Genomic DNA, 16,221 nt, shown 5'->3' with positions numbered 1-16,221 from the left:
TTCGACGGTAATTTATCGCCCTTATCCCTCTTCGGCGCCAATTTTTCTTTCGGCGGCGAAAGGTGCTTTGACTTTTTCTTAGATTTTTTCCCAGACGGCTCAGACGTCGCCCACTTCTCCGAAGCCTTTTCCTTAGCGGGGCCTGGTTCAGTCGTAGGAATGGAAACCACCGAAGGAGCCTTGGGTCTGGAAGGTTGGGTGGATTTATCAAGGGCCTTAAGTGTTTTCTCCCAAAGGGAGGCCTTCAGTTGGGAGGCCCGTTCTTGCCTAGCCTTTGTAGTGAATAGGCTACAGGCCTTGCATGTCGAAGGAATATGGCCCTCACCGAGACAAAAGAGGCAATCATCATGCTCATCGCTCTGAGCCATCTTGGAGCCGCACGCACGGCACTTCTTGAAGAGAGCCATGGTAAATTTAGAAAAGTTTACCTCACCGAGTTCCCTCAGGAAAACTCACAAAGCTCACCAATTCGCATCCTAACTCCACGGCAGCAGAGAAAGAACTGAGGGAAGAGCGCTGCCCCTCCCCCTCGTCACGAGTCCCTTTGGGCGGGAAGAACCGTTGGGCTCGGACACGGAGCGAGGGGAGGGGGGATGAGCACTCTTAAAGAGCTATACCTCACTAAAAGCTTGCTAGAAGATCTCTGCGGCTGGCCTGCGCAAGCACAGTTCCCATGTGGGACTGCACAGAAGCCACGACGAGGAACCACATAGACCACAAGGGGGAAAGAGGAAAGATGAGGTTGGTGATTGGGAAAGGAAATGGGGAAGAAGAATGAAAGATTGGAGGAAGTGAAGGCAGAGGGAGGGTGGGCAGGCAAGCAGAGCAAAGGGAAGATGCAGGGATCAGCATGGGAGGGAATACAAAGCCCCCTCCTCAGCAATTCCTTGCGTGTTCCTCTTTTGCGATTTCCTTCAGGCTACTTCACCCCAGCTATTGTTCAGTGCTTACGATGGTGAGCAGGCCAGAGGTGAGACTGGAGACCAGGTCCTTCCCCGCTCTCGCACAGACAATAGTGTTATGTGCTCCAGACACCGCAGGCCCATGATCAGCTGTCACCATCAAACACATCTCTATGAACTGGCAGGCGTACTTGGGTAACCTAGAGGGACAAAGACATTGAAACAGCTGCTTATGATAAACATTTTATACCTTACCTTGTTTTTCTTAGATAACTTTTAAAAAAAGAAGCTAATGAAACCATACAGGAGCCCCGTGGCACTGAGTGGTAAATTGCAGTACTGCAGTCAAAGGTCTGCTCATGACCTGAGTTCGATCCTGACGGAAGTCGGTTTCAGGTAACTGGCCCAAGGTTGACTCAGCCTTCCATCCTTCCAAGGTCAGTAAAATGAGTACCCAGCTTGCTGGGGGTAAAGGGTAGACGACTGGGGAAGGCAATGGCAAACCACCCCGTAAACACAGTCTGCCTAGTAAGCGTCATGATGTGACATCACCTCATGGGTCAGTAATGACCTGGTGCTTACACAGGGGGCTACGTTTACCTTTACCTAATGAAACCATAGCCCTTAACCCATCAGTCTTAAGCAAATAATAAAACTATGCTCTAGAGCAGTGGTCGGCAAACCGCAGCTCCCGAGCCGCATGTGGCTCTTTGGCCCCTTGAGTGCGGCTCTGGAAAGCGCCCTCCTCCTCCCCCACTTTCCCTCCCCTCACAGTGCGGCCGGGTTTTGCACGCGGCGCTCAAGGGCCGGCAGTGCCAAGGCGGGCGGCGGCAGCCAATCAGCGGGCGGGATTTCTCCCGCTGGTTTTGGCTGGCGGAGGAGGCCGAGGCGTTGAGGAGGAGGAGGAGGAGGCGGCGACGGCGGGCAGGGCCGAGCTGGGGCGGCGGGCATGCTGGGCAGCGAGAACTACTACGGCAAGCACGGTGAGCCCCGGAACCACCGGGCTGAGCACGGGCGCACGGCCGCTGGCTGGGTTGGAGGGGGCGCTGGCCAGGCCCCTCGGCGGTGCCCCATCTAAATTTAGCCAAGCGGCGCAGGAAGTCGGGGCTGGGCGGCGCTGGAGCAGCGCCGAGAGCCCCGGGGGGCAGGGGGGGATCCGGCGGCATCCCGGCCGCGCGCCCAGCCCGGCTCCAAGTTTCAGTGGAGTTCGCATGGCAGCCCACCAGCCTGGGTAGTCCTCCGGCCGGGCGCATTTGGCCAGGCGGGGGGAGGCGCCGGCTTCAACCCCCGGCTGTTCCAATTAAAGGGACCGGGCAAGAAGGTGATGGGAAAGACCTCCCCCTGAGACCCTGGAAGGCCATGGGGGAGGGGCCGTGGCTCAGCAGCAGAGGCTCTGCTTGGCGCGCAGAAGGTCCCAGGTTCAACCGGTTAAAGGGACCGGGCAGGTAGGTGAGGCGAAAGACCATTTATGAATGGGAGGTTTTGCCTTGGATTTGCCACTCAGATGCACGTTTTCCCCATCCAGATTCTCAAAACTCTGCGTGGGGGGTTATTGGCCATTTGTGAATGGGAGGTTTTGCCTTGGATTTGCCACTCAGATGCACATTTTCCCCATCCAGATTCTCAAAACTCAACAATAAGCACCCCTGCAGAGTTTTGAGAATGCAGATGGGGAAAATGTGCATCTAGAGAGCGGCAAATCCAAGGCAAAATCTCCCGTGCATGAATGGTTGTTAAAAGGCGTTTTGGCTCTCAAAAGAAATCTCAATCGTTGTACTGTTGATATTTGGCTCTGTTGACTAATGAGTTTGCCGACCCCTGCTCTAGCGTGTCCTGGATGGTCCTGGCTAGCCTGATCTTGTCAGATTTCAGAAGCTAACCAGGGTCGGCCCTGGTTAGGACTTGGATGGGAGACCACCAAGAAAGTCCAGGGTCTCTACCCAGAGGCAAGGCAATGGCAAACCACCTCTGAATGTCTCTTGCCTTGAACACCCTATGGGGTCACCATTAGTCGATTGTGACTTAACAGCACCTTGCAGACACACACTCCAGAGAGGAGGACTCAAACAAGCCAAGGAACCCAAGACTAAAAAATGTTCTACACAAATTCCACTGGGTAGCTGTCTTGGTCTGTGGCAGCAGACACACTGTAAGCATCTTTCTTGCAACAACTTAAAGACTAACAAAATTTGTTATAACAAACTTATTTGGTTTCTCTGACTTAAGAAAGTCTTACACTTTTTTTCTGAATAGTTCCAACAGGAAAGGTCTGGCTGGGCGACTGATGAAAAAGGGCTGGACCGACCACAGCTATCAAGAATGCCTGCCAGTCTAAACTTGACACACAGACCACATTGATAAAAGGGATTACTTGACAGATCCTAGAGGTTGTGCCAGGATAAACGGGAGGAAATGTCTCCTAATGCTGTTTGCTAGGCTATAATTGCCACTGAAAGAGGAAAGTGCCGTCAAGTCACACCTGGCTTATGGCAACCCTGTAGGGTGGTTTTCCATTGTCTGCCTCCACATGAGCTGAGAGAACTTGGACTGGCCCAAGGTCACCCAGCAGGCTTCATGTGGAGGAGTGGGGAATCGAACCCAGTTCTTCACCATTTACCATCTGATTCTAAGTTTTTTGTTATTGACAGGATACTTACCCAGACCCTAACAATCTCACAACATGGAAAAATTACTGTTACCCAGGGAGGCCCACTGGATTTTCACTTTAAATACATTATCTCTGCATGGTCTTAATGACTGCTTGGACCTATCTCCTTTCTTATAAACTTGGCTCATGTTTGAGTTTTATCTTACAAGTATTTATGTACATAGAATATCGCAATTTCTTTGTCAGAGCTATTTTGTATGTTTTTGTAGTTGCTACAAGTTGTTAGTTAAACGCCTTGCAACTTCTGGTGCTGTATACTTTTTCCCCAGTCTTCTATCACAGGTTTCTCACCCTCCTTTTTTTTTGGAAAAAAAAATAAGCTGCTTGACTTGTGAAGAAGAAAAATAGTTCGCTTGATGTTGCCATGCTGGGTTTTTATAGAATCTGATAGTTGGAAATATTCTAAGGCAACATGGAGGCTCTGTTTTCAATCTCCATGGCTAGCAGCCATCAACAGACCTCCTGGTACTGATCTAATAATCTCCTTAAGCTATTTACGGAAAGTGTCACCACAGCGGATAGTATGGTCTGAAGAAAAGCTTCCTTTCACTGGTCACATGAACACATGAAGCTGCCTTATACTGAATCAGACCCTTGGTCTATTGAAGTCAGTATCGTCTACTCAGACCGGCAGCAACTCTCCAGGGTCTCGGGAAGAGGTCTTTCACCTCACCTACTTGCCTGGTTCCTTGGAGATGCCGGGGACTGAACCTGCGACCTTCTGCATATCGAGAAGATGATGAGAGAGAGGACATCTTGGCCATCTTCTGAGCATGGAGTAGGGGTTGCTGGGTGTGTGTGTGGGGGGAGGTACTTGTGAATTTCCTGCATTGTGCAGGCGGCTGGACTAGATGACCCTGGTGGTCCCTTCCAACTCTATGATTCTATGACAGGCTGAGAAGAAAGGATGAGGTATATGTGGGGAATCAAACTCTTTCTAGGGCCAGAAGGTGCACAAACCCCTGTCCGGAAAACTGTGCTCACCTTCTCTGGAACCACAACAGACCCAAGACACCACCGATCCCCATCTCTTCTTTGAAGACCTCAGTGATGGGCATGCCGGCATAGATCAGCTCCTGGCCCCGCTCATCGCAGATGCTCGTCATGAAGGAAGCCGGTTTCCGGATCAAACCAAGTTCCTAAAGGTTGCAGGGAGAACAGTCAACGGCTGGCTTGGTTCTCACTGAAGGGATATGCCTGCGACTGGACAACTCCACACTCAACAGGACCGCTACTATTGTACTACATCCCGTGACAGATAAATAGGTGAAATCGCCTGCTTTATCAAACTTTGAATTCCCATTGACCACAATCAAACCAAATTAGGCTGTAGATTTTATTAAGAAGTGACCATTAGAATTTAAGGTACCATTTTTAGACGATCGTTGGTCTAATAAAGACTTAAGATGTGCAACGGGACTGAATGTGCCTCCATCAACTAAACATTTGAATATTTTGAAGGACCAGTCTGAGGACCAGTTCTGGCTTTCATGGGTGAATGCTCCTCCATACAAAAACATATTCCCTTAACATCGAAAGCTGACACTTCAGAGATAGAGCTTCTAGCCTGATGGTCTCCTTGATGCTCAGGTTTTCTATGTCAAGGGAATATTTTCGTATGAACGAACAGTCAATCATGCAAGTAGGAATTAAGGGTTAAATCCAGCCAGCTTTCCCACACCACCTCATCAAATGCTCCTGCTTGGCACAGCCCCCATATAACATGGCCATTTGTTCCTGCAGGTTCCAAGATCAGCAACACAGCCTTTTTGGGTAGTCAAAGGAGATCCCTTTTCCATTTCCCGCCTCAAAACAATTCATTTTTAAAAAAGAGACACCAACAGACAACTATCCTTCAGTTCTCTTGCAAGCTACTGTGTTCAAAGGTGTTAGCAGGCAGGATTTCCAACCCCCAACAGGCAGATGCCATCTTTTAACTGACCAGCTTCTTTCTGTATAAGCTTATGCGATCTTTCAGAAGTTTTTGACTGGATGATTCCAAGAAGCCAGTTCAACCAAACTCCCTTCATAGACCAGTAATCATCCAGAAAAGAGCAAACTTACCCTTGCCCACGAGTAATCCATTGGCACAGTAGGGGGAGGAACCTCCTGAGCCGGCTCAATCACACCCTTGGAAACAAGATCTTCATATACAGACCTAGGAAGAAGGAGAGGATGAATAAACACCTGCTCCTGGATATGTATGAGGCTCACATTTCAGAGAAGTGTTTGGTCTTTTGCCATCTGGGCATACTTAAACTTGGTTACAATTTTTCCAAACCATCCCTCATTACCCTCAAAAAGGAGAATCTCCTCTTTACAAGGTTCTAGTCTTCTGAACTTTCCGGCAATGGTGCCCAAGAGTTGCTAACAGTAACTCTCACAAACAGAGAACAGGAGCCTTTTACACAGCTCAGTGGATTTTTTCTCTAACCCAACTAAGGGGACCCCCGGCAAACAGAGATACTAAGAAATCCGCCAAAGGTGGCAGCATAAAGGATCTTAGCAGAAGGCTAGAAAATGCCTTTGACATTTATTTCTGGACAGCTTTTGGTCTGAGAGGGTGGTTGTCAAACTGACAGGGCTAGAAGCAGAGCCTTTTCTGAAGAGGCCCCAACCCTGTATTGCCGGGGAAGTTTGCTTAGATCTAACCTTTACAAGCTTTAGTGCACTGAAGAAGTAAGTGTATGTCACACATGATCACAATATTTGCAGTTCCTACCCCCCACCCCAATGTTATAATCAGCTTATAATGGAGAATATCCAATATTTGATTTTTCTTTAAAATATATGCCACCTTTCCACCCAAATAGGGTCCCCAAGATGAAGAACAAGGCTCTGTTTCACTTCCCTTCTTGACAGCTAGTCTTCCCTGCTCCTTCGGATAACTAGCCACTGAGCAGGAAGCAGCAGCCCTTTCAATAAGACTTCCTTCCAATTCCTGTGCCTGCTGATGGAGGAGCCTTGAACTCTGAAGAGCCTGTCTGATTCGACAGGCAGAACTCTCAATTGGTCGGGCTGCTTTCACACAGGCAGGGTAGTACTGAGACAGGCTCTTAGGTCTTGTCTGGGACTTTGTCCCCCAAACCGGAGGGAAAGACTACTTAGGATTATGGACAGCCAAAGGAAGCAATGCAGCATCGAACCCAGGGGTGTCAAACTCAATTTGTCATGAGGGCCGGATATGACATAAATGTCACTTGATCGGGTCAGGCCGGGCCATGCCTTGCCAGCCCAGATCGTGAGTGGGGGGTGGGGGGTGGCAAGGACAAGATAGGAGCTCTCAAGGGGCCAGATCCTGCCCACGGGCCTTATGTTTGACACCACTGATCTAACCAGTTAGAAGGGAGATGCCAACCCTGCTCTTAAGGCCCACCCCTGCCATGGTTCTGATATTTGCTTCTCAGCCTTTGGGCCAGCATCTTCCCCCTTAGCAAGATGATCACAAGGACGCTCCCACCAATAAGTGGATGAATAAACTAACCAAACATGCGACCTCGGCAAAACTAACATCCTAACCTACATAATAGACCAATTTTAGAATTTCAGGGTAAATGGAACGTTTTCTTTAACGATATAGGTGAAAATTAAGAATAAAATGAAATCAAAATAGAAAAGTTAGTTTTTAAATGCCGACTTTCTCTACCACTTAACGAAGAATCAAACTGGCTTACAATCACCTTCCCCCCTCCCTACAACAGACACCCTGTGAGGTGGGTGGGGCTGAGAGAGTGTGACTAGCCCAAGGTCACCCAGCTGGCTTCGTGTGTAGGAGTGGGGAAACAAACCCGGTTCACCAAATTAGCCTTCGCCATTCATGTGGAGGAGTGGGGAATCAAATCCGGTTCTCCAGATCAGAGTCCACTGCTCCAAATCACCGCTCTTAACCAGTACACCAGAAGAAAGATATAGGTAACAAATGTCTTATAATCACTGGTATTAGTTATGAAGGTATATTGAGAAGACAGACTAACATAACTCAAAGAAGTGAACTACTAAAATGTAATTTTAAAAAGTAAGCTCCATATACACTGTAATAATATGACTGATACAGCCCATTCCTGCGGGGGACAGGACTGTAGCAGCCAGGATGGCGCAGCTGAGAAGCCTCCTCAGAGGCTTCCCGGCCGCAGCGGAGGGGGGGGAAAGCCCGTTTTCCAATATAAAAATCAATAAAAAGGCTTTTCCCACCCCCATAGGGGAAAGCGCGCCTACACCACTAAAAAAAGTGGTACAAGACAGCTGGCGCCCGGGAGGCATTCCCGGAGAGAAAGGGGTTTGGAAGCTTCCTGAAGGCAGCTCTGCCCCTTAAAACGCCGGCGTGGGGACTTGCGCTGGGAGAACACTAGTGGGGAGCTGTGCTGCTGCTGCAATTCAGGGGATCCGGCATCTGTGCCAGTTTGCACGGCGCAAGTGGCATGGACTCTGGCGTAGAGGTCACGCCGCCTCCTAAGATGATTCAGCCCCCAGCCTCAGGAATGGGCTGTTTGTCTTTAAATGGTTATATGTTTGTGAATAGAAATAAAACTTTTAAAACTTAGGAGGGGAAAAAGATGCTCCACCAACCCACTTACTGAATCACTTCGCCCAGCTCATCGAAACTCCGAGGTACATAAACACCCACTTCTTTCAGGGCTTGGTTCTTGGCCACGGCCGTTTCGGATGCCTGATTGGCACACGCCCCTGCGTGTCCAAACTGGACCTGTGAAATGAGACACAGGAAAGGCCTTCAGCAAGGCTGGTATCTTAGTTGCTGAATTCAAATCCACATCTATATTTCTAGTATGTTTTTATTTTTAATAAATATATAAAACCAGAATATAAACACATAATATAGAAGAAAAATTAAAGGTTGTAATCATGCCCATGGTTACAGTTGCGTTCATAACATCAGAATAAAAAGAAAGAATAACAACCACTATTGTTATGAGTAATGTGCATTAAAAAAAAGAAATAATAACAATTATAAATGATGTGCCGTGTTTCCCCGAAAATAAGACACTGTCTTATATTTATTTTTCCTCAAGAAGACACACTATGGCTTATTTTCAGGGGATGTCTTATTCCGAGGGAATCAGAACTGTCCTCCCTCTCGGCTCCCGTTCTCCCCTTACCACCCCCTTCCGGTCCCGCCCCCAGAGGCCCAGGTGCGCTGGTTGCCGGGCCTTTGAAGTGGCGGCGGGAGACTGCATCGGCTCAGCTGGGCTCCTCCTGTCTTCCCCGCCCCCAGAGGCCCGGGCGCGCTGGTTGCAGAGCCTTTGAAGCGGCTGCGGGAGACCGCCTCTGCTGAGCTGGGCTCCTCCTGGTCTTTTCCACCCCAGCCCCAGGCGCGCTGGTTGCCGGGCCTTTGAAGCAGCCGCGGGAGACTGCATCTGCCCAGCTGGGCTCCTCCTGGTCTTCTCCACACCAGCCCCGGGGTGCCTTATTTTCGGGGTATGGCTTATATTAAGCAAATGCTTAGAAATGCTGCTACGGCTTATTTTATGGCTATGTCTTATTTTCAGGGAAACACGGTATAATATAATAATATAGTAATAATACGTATTGAACTAAATATACTAATATTCTTAATGTAATTAATAGGGTACTTATATCATTCTTGATGTACACAATATTGACTTTGAGCCATGTTATGAAATGTATACTAGATAAAAATACTTATTATAGTAATTATTGTTATAATTGTATTTCTAAGGATATTTCTGAAATATTTAAAAATGTTTTCCTTGCTTTTTGGGCGCTTTTCAGTACAATATGTCAAGAATTTTTTTTCATTTTACATATATGTCATTACAGCAACCACCTTTTTTACACCTCCTTACTTAAAAATAGTATAAGTGACATGCTTTCTATTTATCTTGCAATTCTTTAATTGGTCTTTTGTTCAGATAATTGGTCAATTTTGCCATTAGTGCGTATTTGGCCAGTTTGTTCTCCCAGTCCTTTTCTGTTAGGACATCCTTCTGTCTTTTATTTTAAAAAATAAAGTTTCCACACCTTCAAAATGCAAATTTACTTTGCATTAGAAGAAGAAGAAGAGTTGGCGACTTTCTCTACAACTTAAGTGAGAATCAAACTGGCTTACAATCACCTTCCCTTCCCCTCCCAACAACAGACACCTTGTGAGGTAAGTGGGGCTGAGAGTGTGACTAGCCCAAGGTCACCCAGCTGGCCTTATGTATAGTAGGGAAACCAACCATGTTCACCAGATTAGAGTCCACAGCTCATATGGAGGAGTGGGGAATCAAGCCCGGTTCTCCAGATTAGAGTCCACCGCTCCAAACCACCACTCTTAACCACTACCCCATGCTAGTCCTGCTTCTTCTTTAGCTTCTAAGATTAAAGTGTTCACAGACCATAGACGTTTGGGTGGAAACAAGACCAGGACAACAATGCGCATATGCTACATGCACAGAGGCGGAGTCTAGTTGACAAGTACAGTCATACAGGAAGAAGTGAAATCCATTGGAGAGTGACAGAGAGCAGTTCTGAAATTCTGTGTTTGAGAACACAGGAGGGAAGGGAGGAAAAGCATCCTTACAGTATAGTGTGAGGGGCAGGGGAGAGAAAGGCAAGAGGATGAAGTGATAAAATGGGCTATACCATGCTATACTACAGGTAGAGGATCGCAGTTTGGAAGCTGCAGCCAGCACAGCAAGCACAGCGATGGGGGGCGGGGAGCAGGAGGAGAAGAAGAAAGAAGGAAGGAAGGAGGAGGAGGAAGAAGAAGAGTTGGTTTTCATATGCCAGTTTTCTCTACCGCTTAAGGAAGAATCAAACCAGCTTACAAATACCTTCCCTCCCCCTCCCCACAACAGACACCCTGTGAGGTAGGTAGGGCTGAGAGAGCTCTAAGAGAACTGTGACTAGCCCAAGGTCACCCAGCTGGCTTCGTGCGGAGGAGTCGGGAATCAAACCCGGTTCTCCAGATTAGAGTCCACCACTCCAAACCACTGCTCTTAACCACTACACCAAGCTGGCTCTCATCCACTTGCTATGCTGGTTTTCCATTGGCATGGAGTTTTCTCCTTTGCATTAAAAACCAGAGTCCACCACCTACAGTCCATTCTGCCAGCTCATTCTCTTGCACATGACAGCTAGACCTAAGATGGGGGTGGAGGGAGTAGGAAGGCAGAATCCTTGCTGATATGAGGGTACAGGACAGAGAGGAACAGCCGAGCAGCCAGATATTGTGGCTGCCTCCACCTGGCTTGAAGCCAGCGTGGTGTAGTGGTTAAGAGCAGTGGTTTGGAACGGTGGACTCTGATCTAGAGAACCAGGTTTGATTCCCCACTTCTCCACATGAGTGGCAGACACTAATCTGGTGAATTGGGTTTGTTTCTCCACTCCTCCACATGAAGCCAGCTGGGTGACCTTGGGCTAGTCACAGTTCTCTTAGAGCTCTCTCAGCCCCACCTACCTCACTGGGTGTCTTGTGGGGAGGGGAAGGGAAGGTGATTGTAAGCCGGTTTGATTCTTCCTTAAGTGTCAGAGAAAGTCGACATATAAATACCAACACTTCTTCTGGCACTGACAGAAGGAGAGAAACTCTGGGCTGGATCTGGTCTAAATCGGCAATCTCACCAAATCTCTCTTTGGGGTATTCACGGAGATTTGCTGCTGTTTCGACGCTGATTTGCGTCAGAGTCAAATTTTGGTTATTCACTGGAGATCCGTATTTTCCCCCACTGAGCAAAATAAGCCGCATTAAAGGAGAGGCAATCCAAACCACTTTTGAGACAATCTTTCCTGTGGACGCGTGTTTTGTTGCGCGGATGCCTATGAAAAAATGTTTGCTTCGCTCCCCGGGACATCTCCTTTCTCCTCCCCCAAGAACGGTGATTGGCTGGGGGAGTTCTGCGCTCGGACAAGAATACCGCCCCTTTTGCTGCCTGCCTGCCTAGAATCCTGGCACTTCTCTCCCTCCGTCCCCGCACGCCTTCCCTGCCCCTCGCCCGGGATGGGCCTTGGAGCTGGGCCCACACCTCCAAGCCCAGGGGGACGTCGGACGGATGGCTCCAGGGGGAGACCGGCGGGGCCATGCCATGTGCTCCTCGCGCCCTGGGGGTGGTGGTGGTGGCAGCTCAGTCTAGGGCAGCTGGACCAGTGGGGGGGGGGATGTTCAAGGGAAGGGGCTGTTGGCCCCTCTGCCCCAGAGGGGAGGGGGGATTTTTGAGAAATCGGATGGGAAAAATGTGCATCCTGAGAGCAGAAAACCCAAGGCAAAACTCCCTCCCATCACTCTTCTGCAGAGGGGCGGTCAGCCTGCTCTTATCTCCCTCCTCTCTCTAGATGCACTATGGCCGGATCATGGCCGACGTGCAATCCAGGGGCCTTCTTTCCTCTCCCCGCCCCGCCATGCACACTGGCTGGATTGGGGCTGGCGCGCAAGCTAGGAGCCCTCCTGTCTCTCACGATGCAATGTGGCCGGATCATGGCCGGATCATGGCCGGCGCGAAATCCAAGGGCCTTCTTTCCTCTTCCCCCCCCCCCCCGCCATGCACACTGGCTGGATCGGGGCTGGCGCGCAAGCTAGGAGCCCTCCTGTCTCTCATGATGCAATGTGGCCGGATCACGGCCGGCGCGCAATCCAGGGGCCTTCTTTCCTCTCCCCCCCCCCCCATGCACACTGGCTGGATCGGGGCTGGCGCGCAAGCTAGGAGCCCTCCTGTCTCTCACGATGCAATGTGGCCGGATCACGACCGGTGCGCAATCCAGGGGCCTTCTTTCCTCTCCCCCCACCCCGCCTTTCCCACTTTCAGCTAAACACTTCTCTGGGCACATGGATTCCCTGCCCCCCCCCCCAATCCTGTCTATCATTAAAGGGCAATGGGTTCCACACCTATAGAAAATAGAGGGAAGCTTTGAGGAAAGCGCTGCCTGGCCCCCCCACCCCCACAATTTGGAATCTGACTGTTCCAAAAGCAGAACAGAGCGAGGGTGGAAGAAAAATGGAGAAGACCAGAGGGACTGGTGCTTGTTTTTTGTGCTGGGGCTAGTGAACCGAACGAGGTAATCTGCTGGGCGGAGTTGGGGAGTAGCTGGGGGCAGGCATAAACAATGAGCCTGTTGGAAGGGGAGGCCTCCTGCAAAAGGGACAGACCAAACCGTTGTCAAATACAGCGTACTTTGTTCCCATGAAAAACCAAAACTACAGATAATTGACGGGGATAAATCGTGTGTTTTTTTAGTCCGTGGCAAAACAGAAGCAAAATCTACCGTGAAAAATGCCTCTTAATGTTATTCCGAAGTCCTATTCTGCCACTGGAAAATTTAGCCTGGACCCAACCCTATAATTTGACCTGGTTTCCTTACAGAGCATCCCGCTGTCCCTGAAAGCTTCCCTTTTGTCACATCCAGTTCCTAATGTAAAGGTTTTGGGGGACTTTAATTGCCTATTTTAGAGTCCAGGGTCTGGCAGCTATTAATATCCTCAGTCCCATTCAACCCCCTGTCCAACAGCTCTCCTTTTTATTATACATCCCTTTACCTCTGAAGAGAACATGGTTGCGCAGGTCCCAATACACCAGCAGACGACAGGTTTAGTGATCCGGCCTTCTTTAACCCCTCTGCAGATCTTGTACTCCTCTGTTCCTCCGATCTAGGGAAAGGAGAGAAGCGTTGCCCCATGAAACCAAACATGTTCACAAACAGGAGGCCGCAGATCTTGACATATGGTTAAGTTTGGAAAAAAGGATAACAGCGACACTAAGGAAGCCCTCAAGATTACGACTGGAAATGTTTGTTTTTTTCCATTTAAAACTTGAGTACTAGTTTTCCAAACACAAAACTACATGATATAAAAAAGAAATGTTTGTGTGTGCCGTCAAGTCACAGCTGACTTATGGCGACCCTGTAGGGTTTTCAAGGCAAGATACGTTCAGAGGTGGTTTGCCATTGTCTGCCTCCACATGGGCTGAGAGAGTTCACAGAGAACTGTGACTGGCCCAAGGTCACCCAGCAGGCTGCATGTGGAGGAGTGGGGAATCGAACCTGGATCTCCAGATTAGACTCTGCCGCTCTTAACCAGTATACCACACTGGCTCTCAAAACAAAAAAACTCCAGAGAATTTAGAAAAAATCCCCACAATTGCTCTGGATTTACAAAGAAAAAGCATCCACAGAGAGATTCCCCCCCCCCAAAAAAAAAGAACAGGCAAAATAAGAACATTTCCCCCTTAAAGAATACAATAATGCCAGCTGCCAAGCCTCTAGTGTTTCCCAAACTGTGTCCCAAGGAGCACTTGGTGCTCTGCGAAGCATCTTCTAGTGCTCCATGAAGAGATTGGAAAGAAAAATACTACTGTCATTTGGTTTAGTATATAGGTGCTAGGTGAAAATTAGTGCTCCGCGAAGAATTTCTCTCCTGAAAAGTGCTCCATGATTCAAAAAGTTTGGGAACCTCTGCTCTAGAGAAAAGCGAAATTGCATGAGGGCAGTTCAGGGGGTAAGGGATGGTTAACCCTACCCGCCAGCATCTGATTATGCAAGAGCTCTAGCACAAGCAGAAATTTTGCGCTGGATCCAACCCATACTTTTTCCAAAAGAGAGAAAAATCGAATACAAGATACTCACTTCTCCAAGCACTACTATCATCTTCACCCCTGGAGTGTCCTGGTAGCGTAAAACATGATCCATGAAAGTAGAACCAGGATATCTAGGAAGAAGGAAACAAAAAATATCTGTTGTGTGTTGGGGATGTTTAAAGATACTGCACGGGGAAGCAAAATTAGCCACTGAAGTACGAACAATTCAGTTTTCCCCCTCTGTTCCAAAGATGGGAGACATCGTAGCTTAGTGGATGAACATAGGCTTTGTACATAGAAGCCCCAATGTTCAGTCTCTGGTACCTCCAGACCCTGGCATGAGATCCTGTAATGCTTCTGCCACTCAGAGGTTGGGCAAGTGAACCCAATGTTCTGATACAGAACAAGACAGCTTTCTATGTTCACATGTATCCTCCCCTGACTTAGGAGTTGTTGACAACTTAGGCACTATATGCATGGTATGGAGAGAGTGGACAGGGAGAACCTTTTCTCCCTCTCTCATAAAACTAGAAGGCGGGGTTATCTGCTGAAACGGGGGGGTGAGAGATTCAAAACAAAGGTGAGAGAGGGTGAGAGATTCAAAACAGATAAAGGGAAGTATTTCTTCACACAACGCATAGTTAAATTGTGGAACTCCCTGCCCCAGGATGCAGTGATGGCTGCCAACTTGGAAGGGTTTAAGAAGAAAGTGAACATGTTCATGGAGGAAAGGGCTATTCATGGCTACTAGTCAAAATGGATACTAGTCATGATGCATCCCTATTCTCTCCAGGATCAGAGAAGCATGCCTATTATATTAGGTGCTGTGGAACATAGGAAGGAAAAGGCTGCAGTCGTATAGTTTGTGAGATCTGTGTCCTCACCTGTCCCCACCAATGGCTACTCCTTCGAAGACCCCGTCCGTGGTCCTGGAGATGATGTTGTTGAGTTCGTTGGACATCCCTCCTGAACGGGAAACGTAGGCTACACTGCCAGGGCGGTACAACTTCGATGCCAAGATGTTGTCCAACATTCCACCCGTGTTTCCAATCTTAAAACAGCCTGGCTTGATCCCCCCTACCTATAAAATGAAGACAAGGAGATCAAAGATCAAATTCTCTGTCATTCACACAATGGCTTAACAGCATTCAGAATTTTTTACACAAAACAGACACATGAACCATACCAAGATTAATTGCAGGACACACCTTCACAGCTATAACTCCCATTTTAAAGCCCTAGCTCAAGACTGGTGGTTTAACCAAAGCATCCATCACAGCTACACTAAATCAAGCACGAGATCCATCTACTAAAACCAGAAGGAAAGCCACAATACACTTGAATATTCTCTACCACAGCTCAACAGTAAATCCTTCTCTAGCCATAAAAAAACCACACAAAAAATCTCTTACCGTTGCAGGTCCAATAATCGTAACTCCTTTTTCATCTGCTTTCTTGATTAATCTGCGGGTCAGTGCCTCTGGGATGCCTTCCGCAATGATCGCCACAGTACGAATCTGTAGCCGAGAGAAAAGCGACAGTCAGTCCATCTTTCCTCTGTATGCAGCAAGAGTCAGGAAAGCTCAGGAAGACTTTAGGCTCCAACGGGTGAGGACAGACGTAGATTGGCCTCCCCTTAAATGCTAAAAGAAGTGTATTCTGTGCTACATTCGGCACCCAGGTGATCTATATTCTGCACTAGCTGAATTCTGCAACCTGCCTTAATGCTGCAAACTGAGCCACTTTGCGAAATCCCTCCCATTTGATGCAATTTATTCCCATTTTGGTAATCATGAGGGGAAGGGAAGAGATGGAAGGCAAGGAAACTGATGCCATATGCCCGAGCCACTGAAAATCTTCCTCGGCTACCTCTCTTGACATCTAGGATTTCAGCAGGCCTTGTCAACTCAATGCTCTGGTCCAAACATCATGGAAGTTGAAGGCCAAACAACGGTTTGACAACCAAGAATGCTCTGCAGGTTCCGACGGTCCTTCCTCTCTCCCCCTGCACTCCACCTTTCCCCCTACTTTCTTCATTGATGTTAACTATGATTCAGCATTATGGTTACGTTGGTTTGAACATATCTGACACAAACTTTTAAACCAGAGATAGAAACTAGCTTCT

At 48.4% G+C, this 16,221-nt stretch overlaps 1 protein-coding gene across 1 annotated transcript in view; it reads right to left on the bottom strand.

Moving 5' to 3' along the window:
* ACLY (ATP citrate lyase) overlaps nucleotides 1-16,221 on the bottom strand; it is an 85,801-nt gene that overhangs the window by 9,512 nt on the left and 60,068 nt on the right. The window contains exons 16-23 of the mRNA XM_056863195.1: nucleotides 15,509-15,613; nucleotides 14,981-15,177; nucleotides 14,146-14,227; nucleotides 13,061-13,171; nucleotides 8,145-8,272; nucleotides 5,635-5,728; nucleotides 4,555-4,709; nucleotides 952-1,102 (exon numbers count right to left, since the gene is read on the bottom strand). Coding sequence (XP_056719173.1) covers nucleotides 952-1,102; nucleotides 4,555-4,709; nucleotides 5,635-5,728; nucleotides 8,145-8,272; nucleotides 13,061-13,171; nucleotides 14,146-14,227; nucleotides 14,981-15,177; nucleotides 15,509-15,613 — 1,023 coding nt within the window. The remainder of the gene's footprint in view (nucleotides 1-951; nucleotides 1,103-4,554; nucleotides 4,710-5,634; nucleotides 5,729-8,144; nucleotides 8,273-13,060; nucleotides 13,172-14,145; nucleotides 14,228-14,980; nucleotides 15,178-15,508; nucleotides 15,614-16,221) is intronic.

This window comes from Euleptes europaea, chromosome 18, assembly GCF_029931775.1.
Source record: "Euleptes europaea isolate rEulEur1 chromosome 18, rEulEur1.hap1, whole genome shotgun sequence".
Lineage (NCBI taxonomy): Eukaryota > Metazoa > Chordata > Lepidosauria > Squamata > Sphaerodactylidae > Euleptes > Euleptes europaea.
This window is presented reverse-complemented; position numbering and strand designations above follow the sequence as displayed.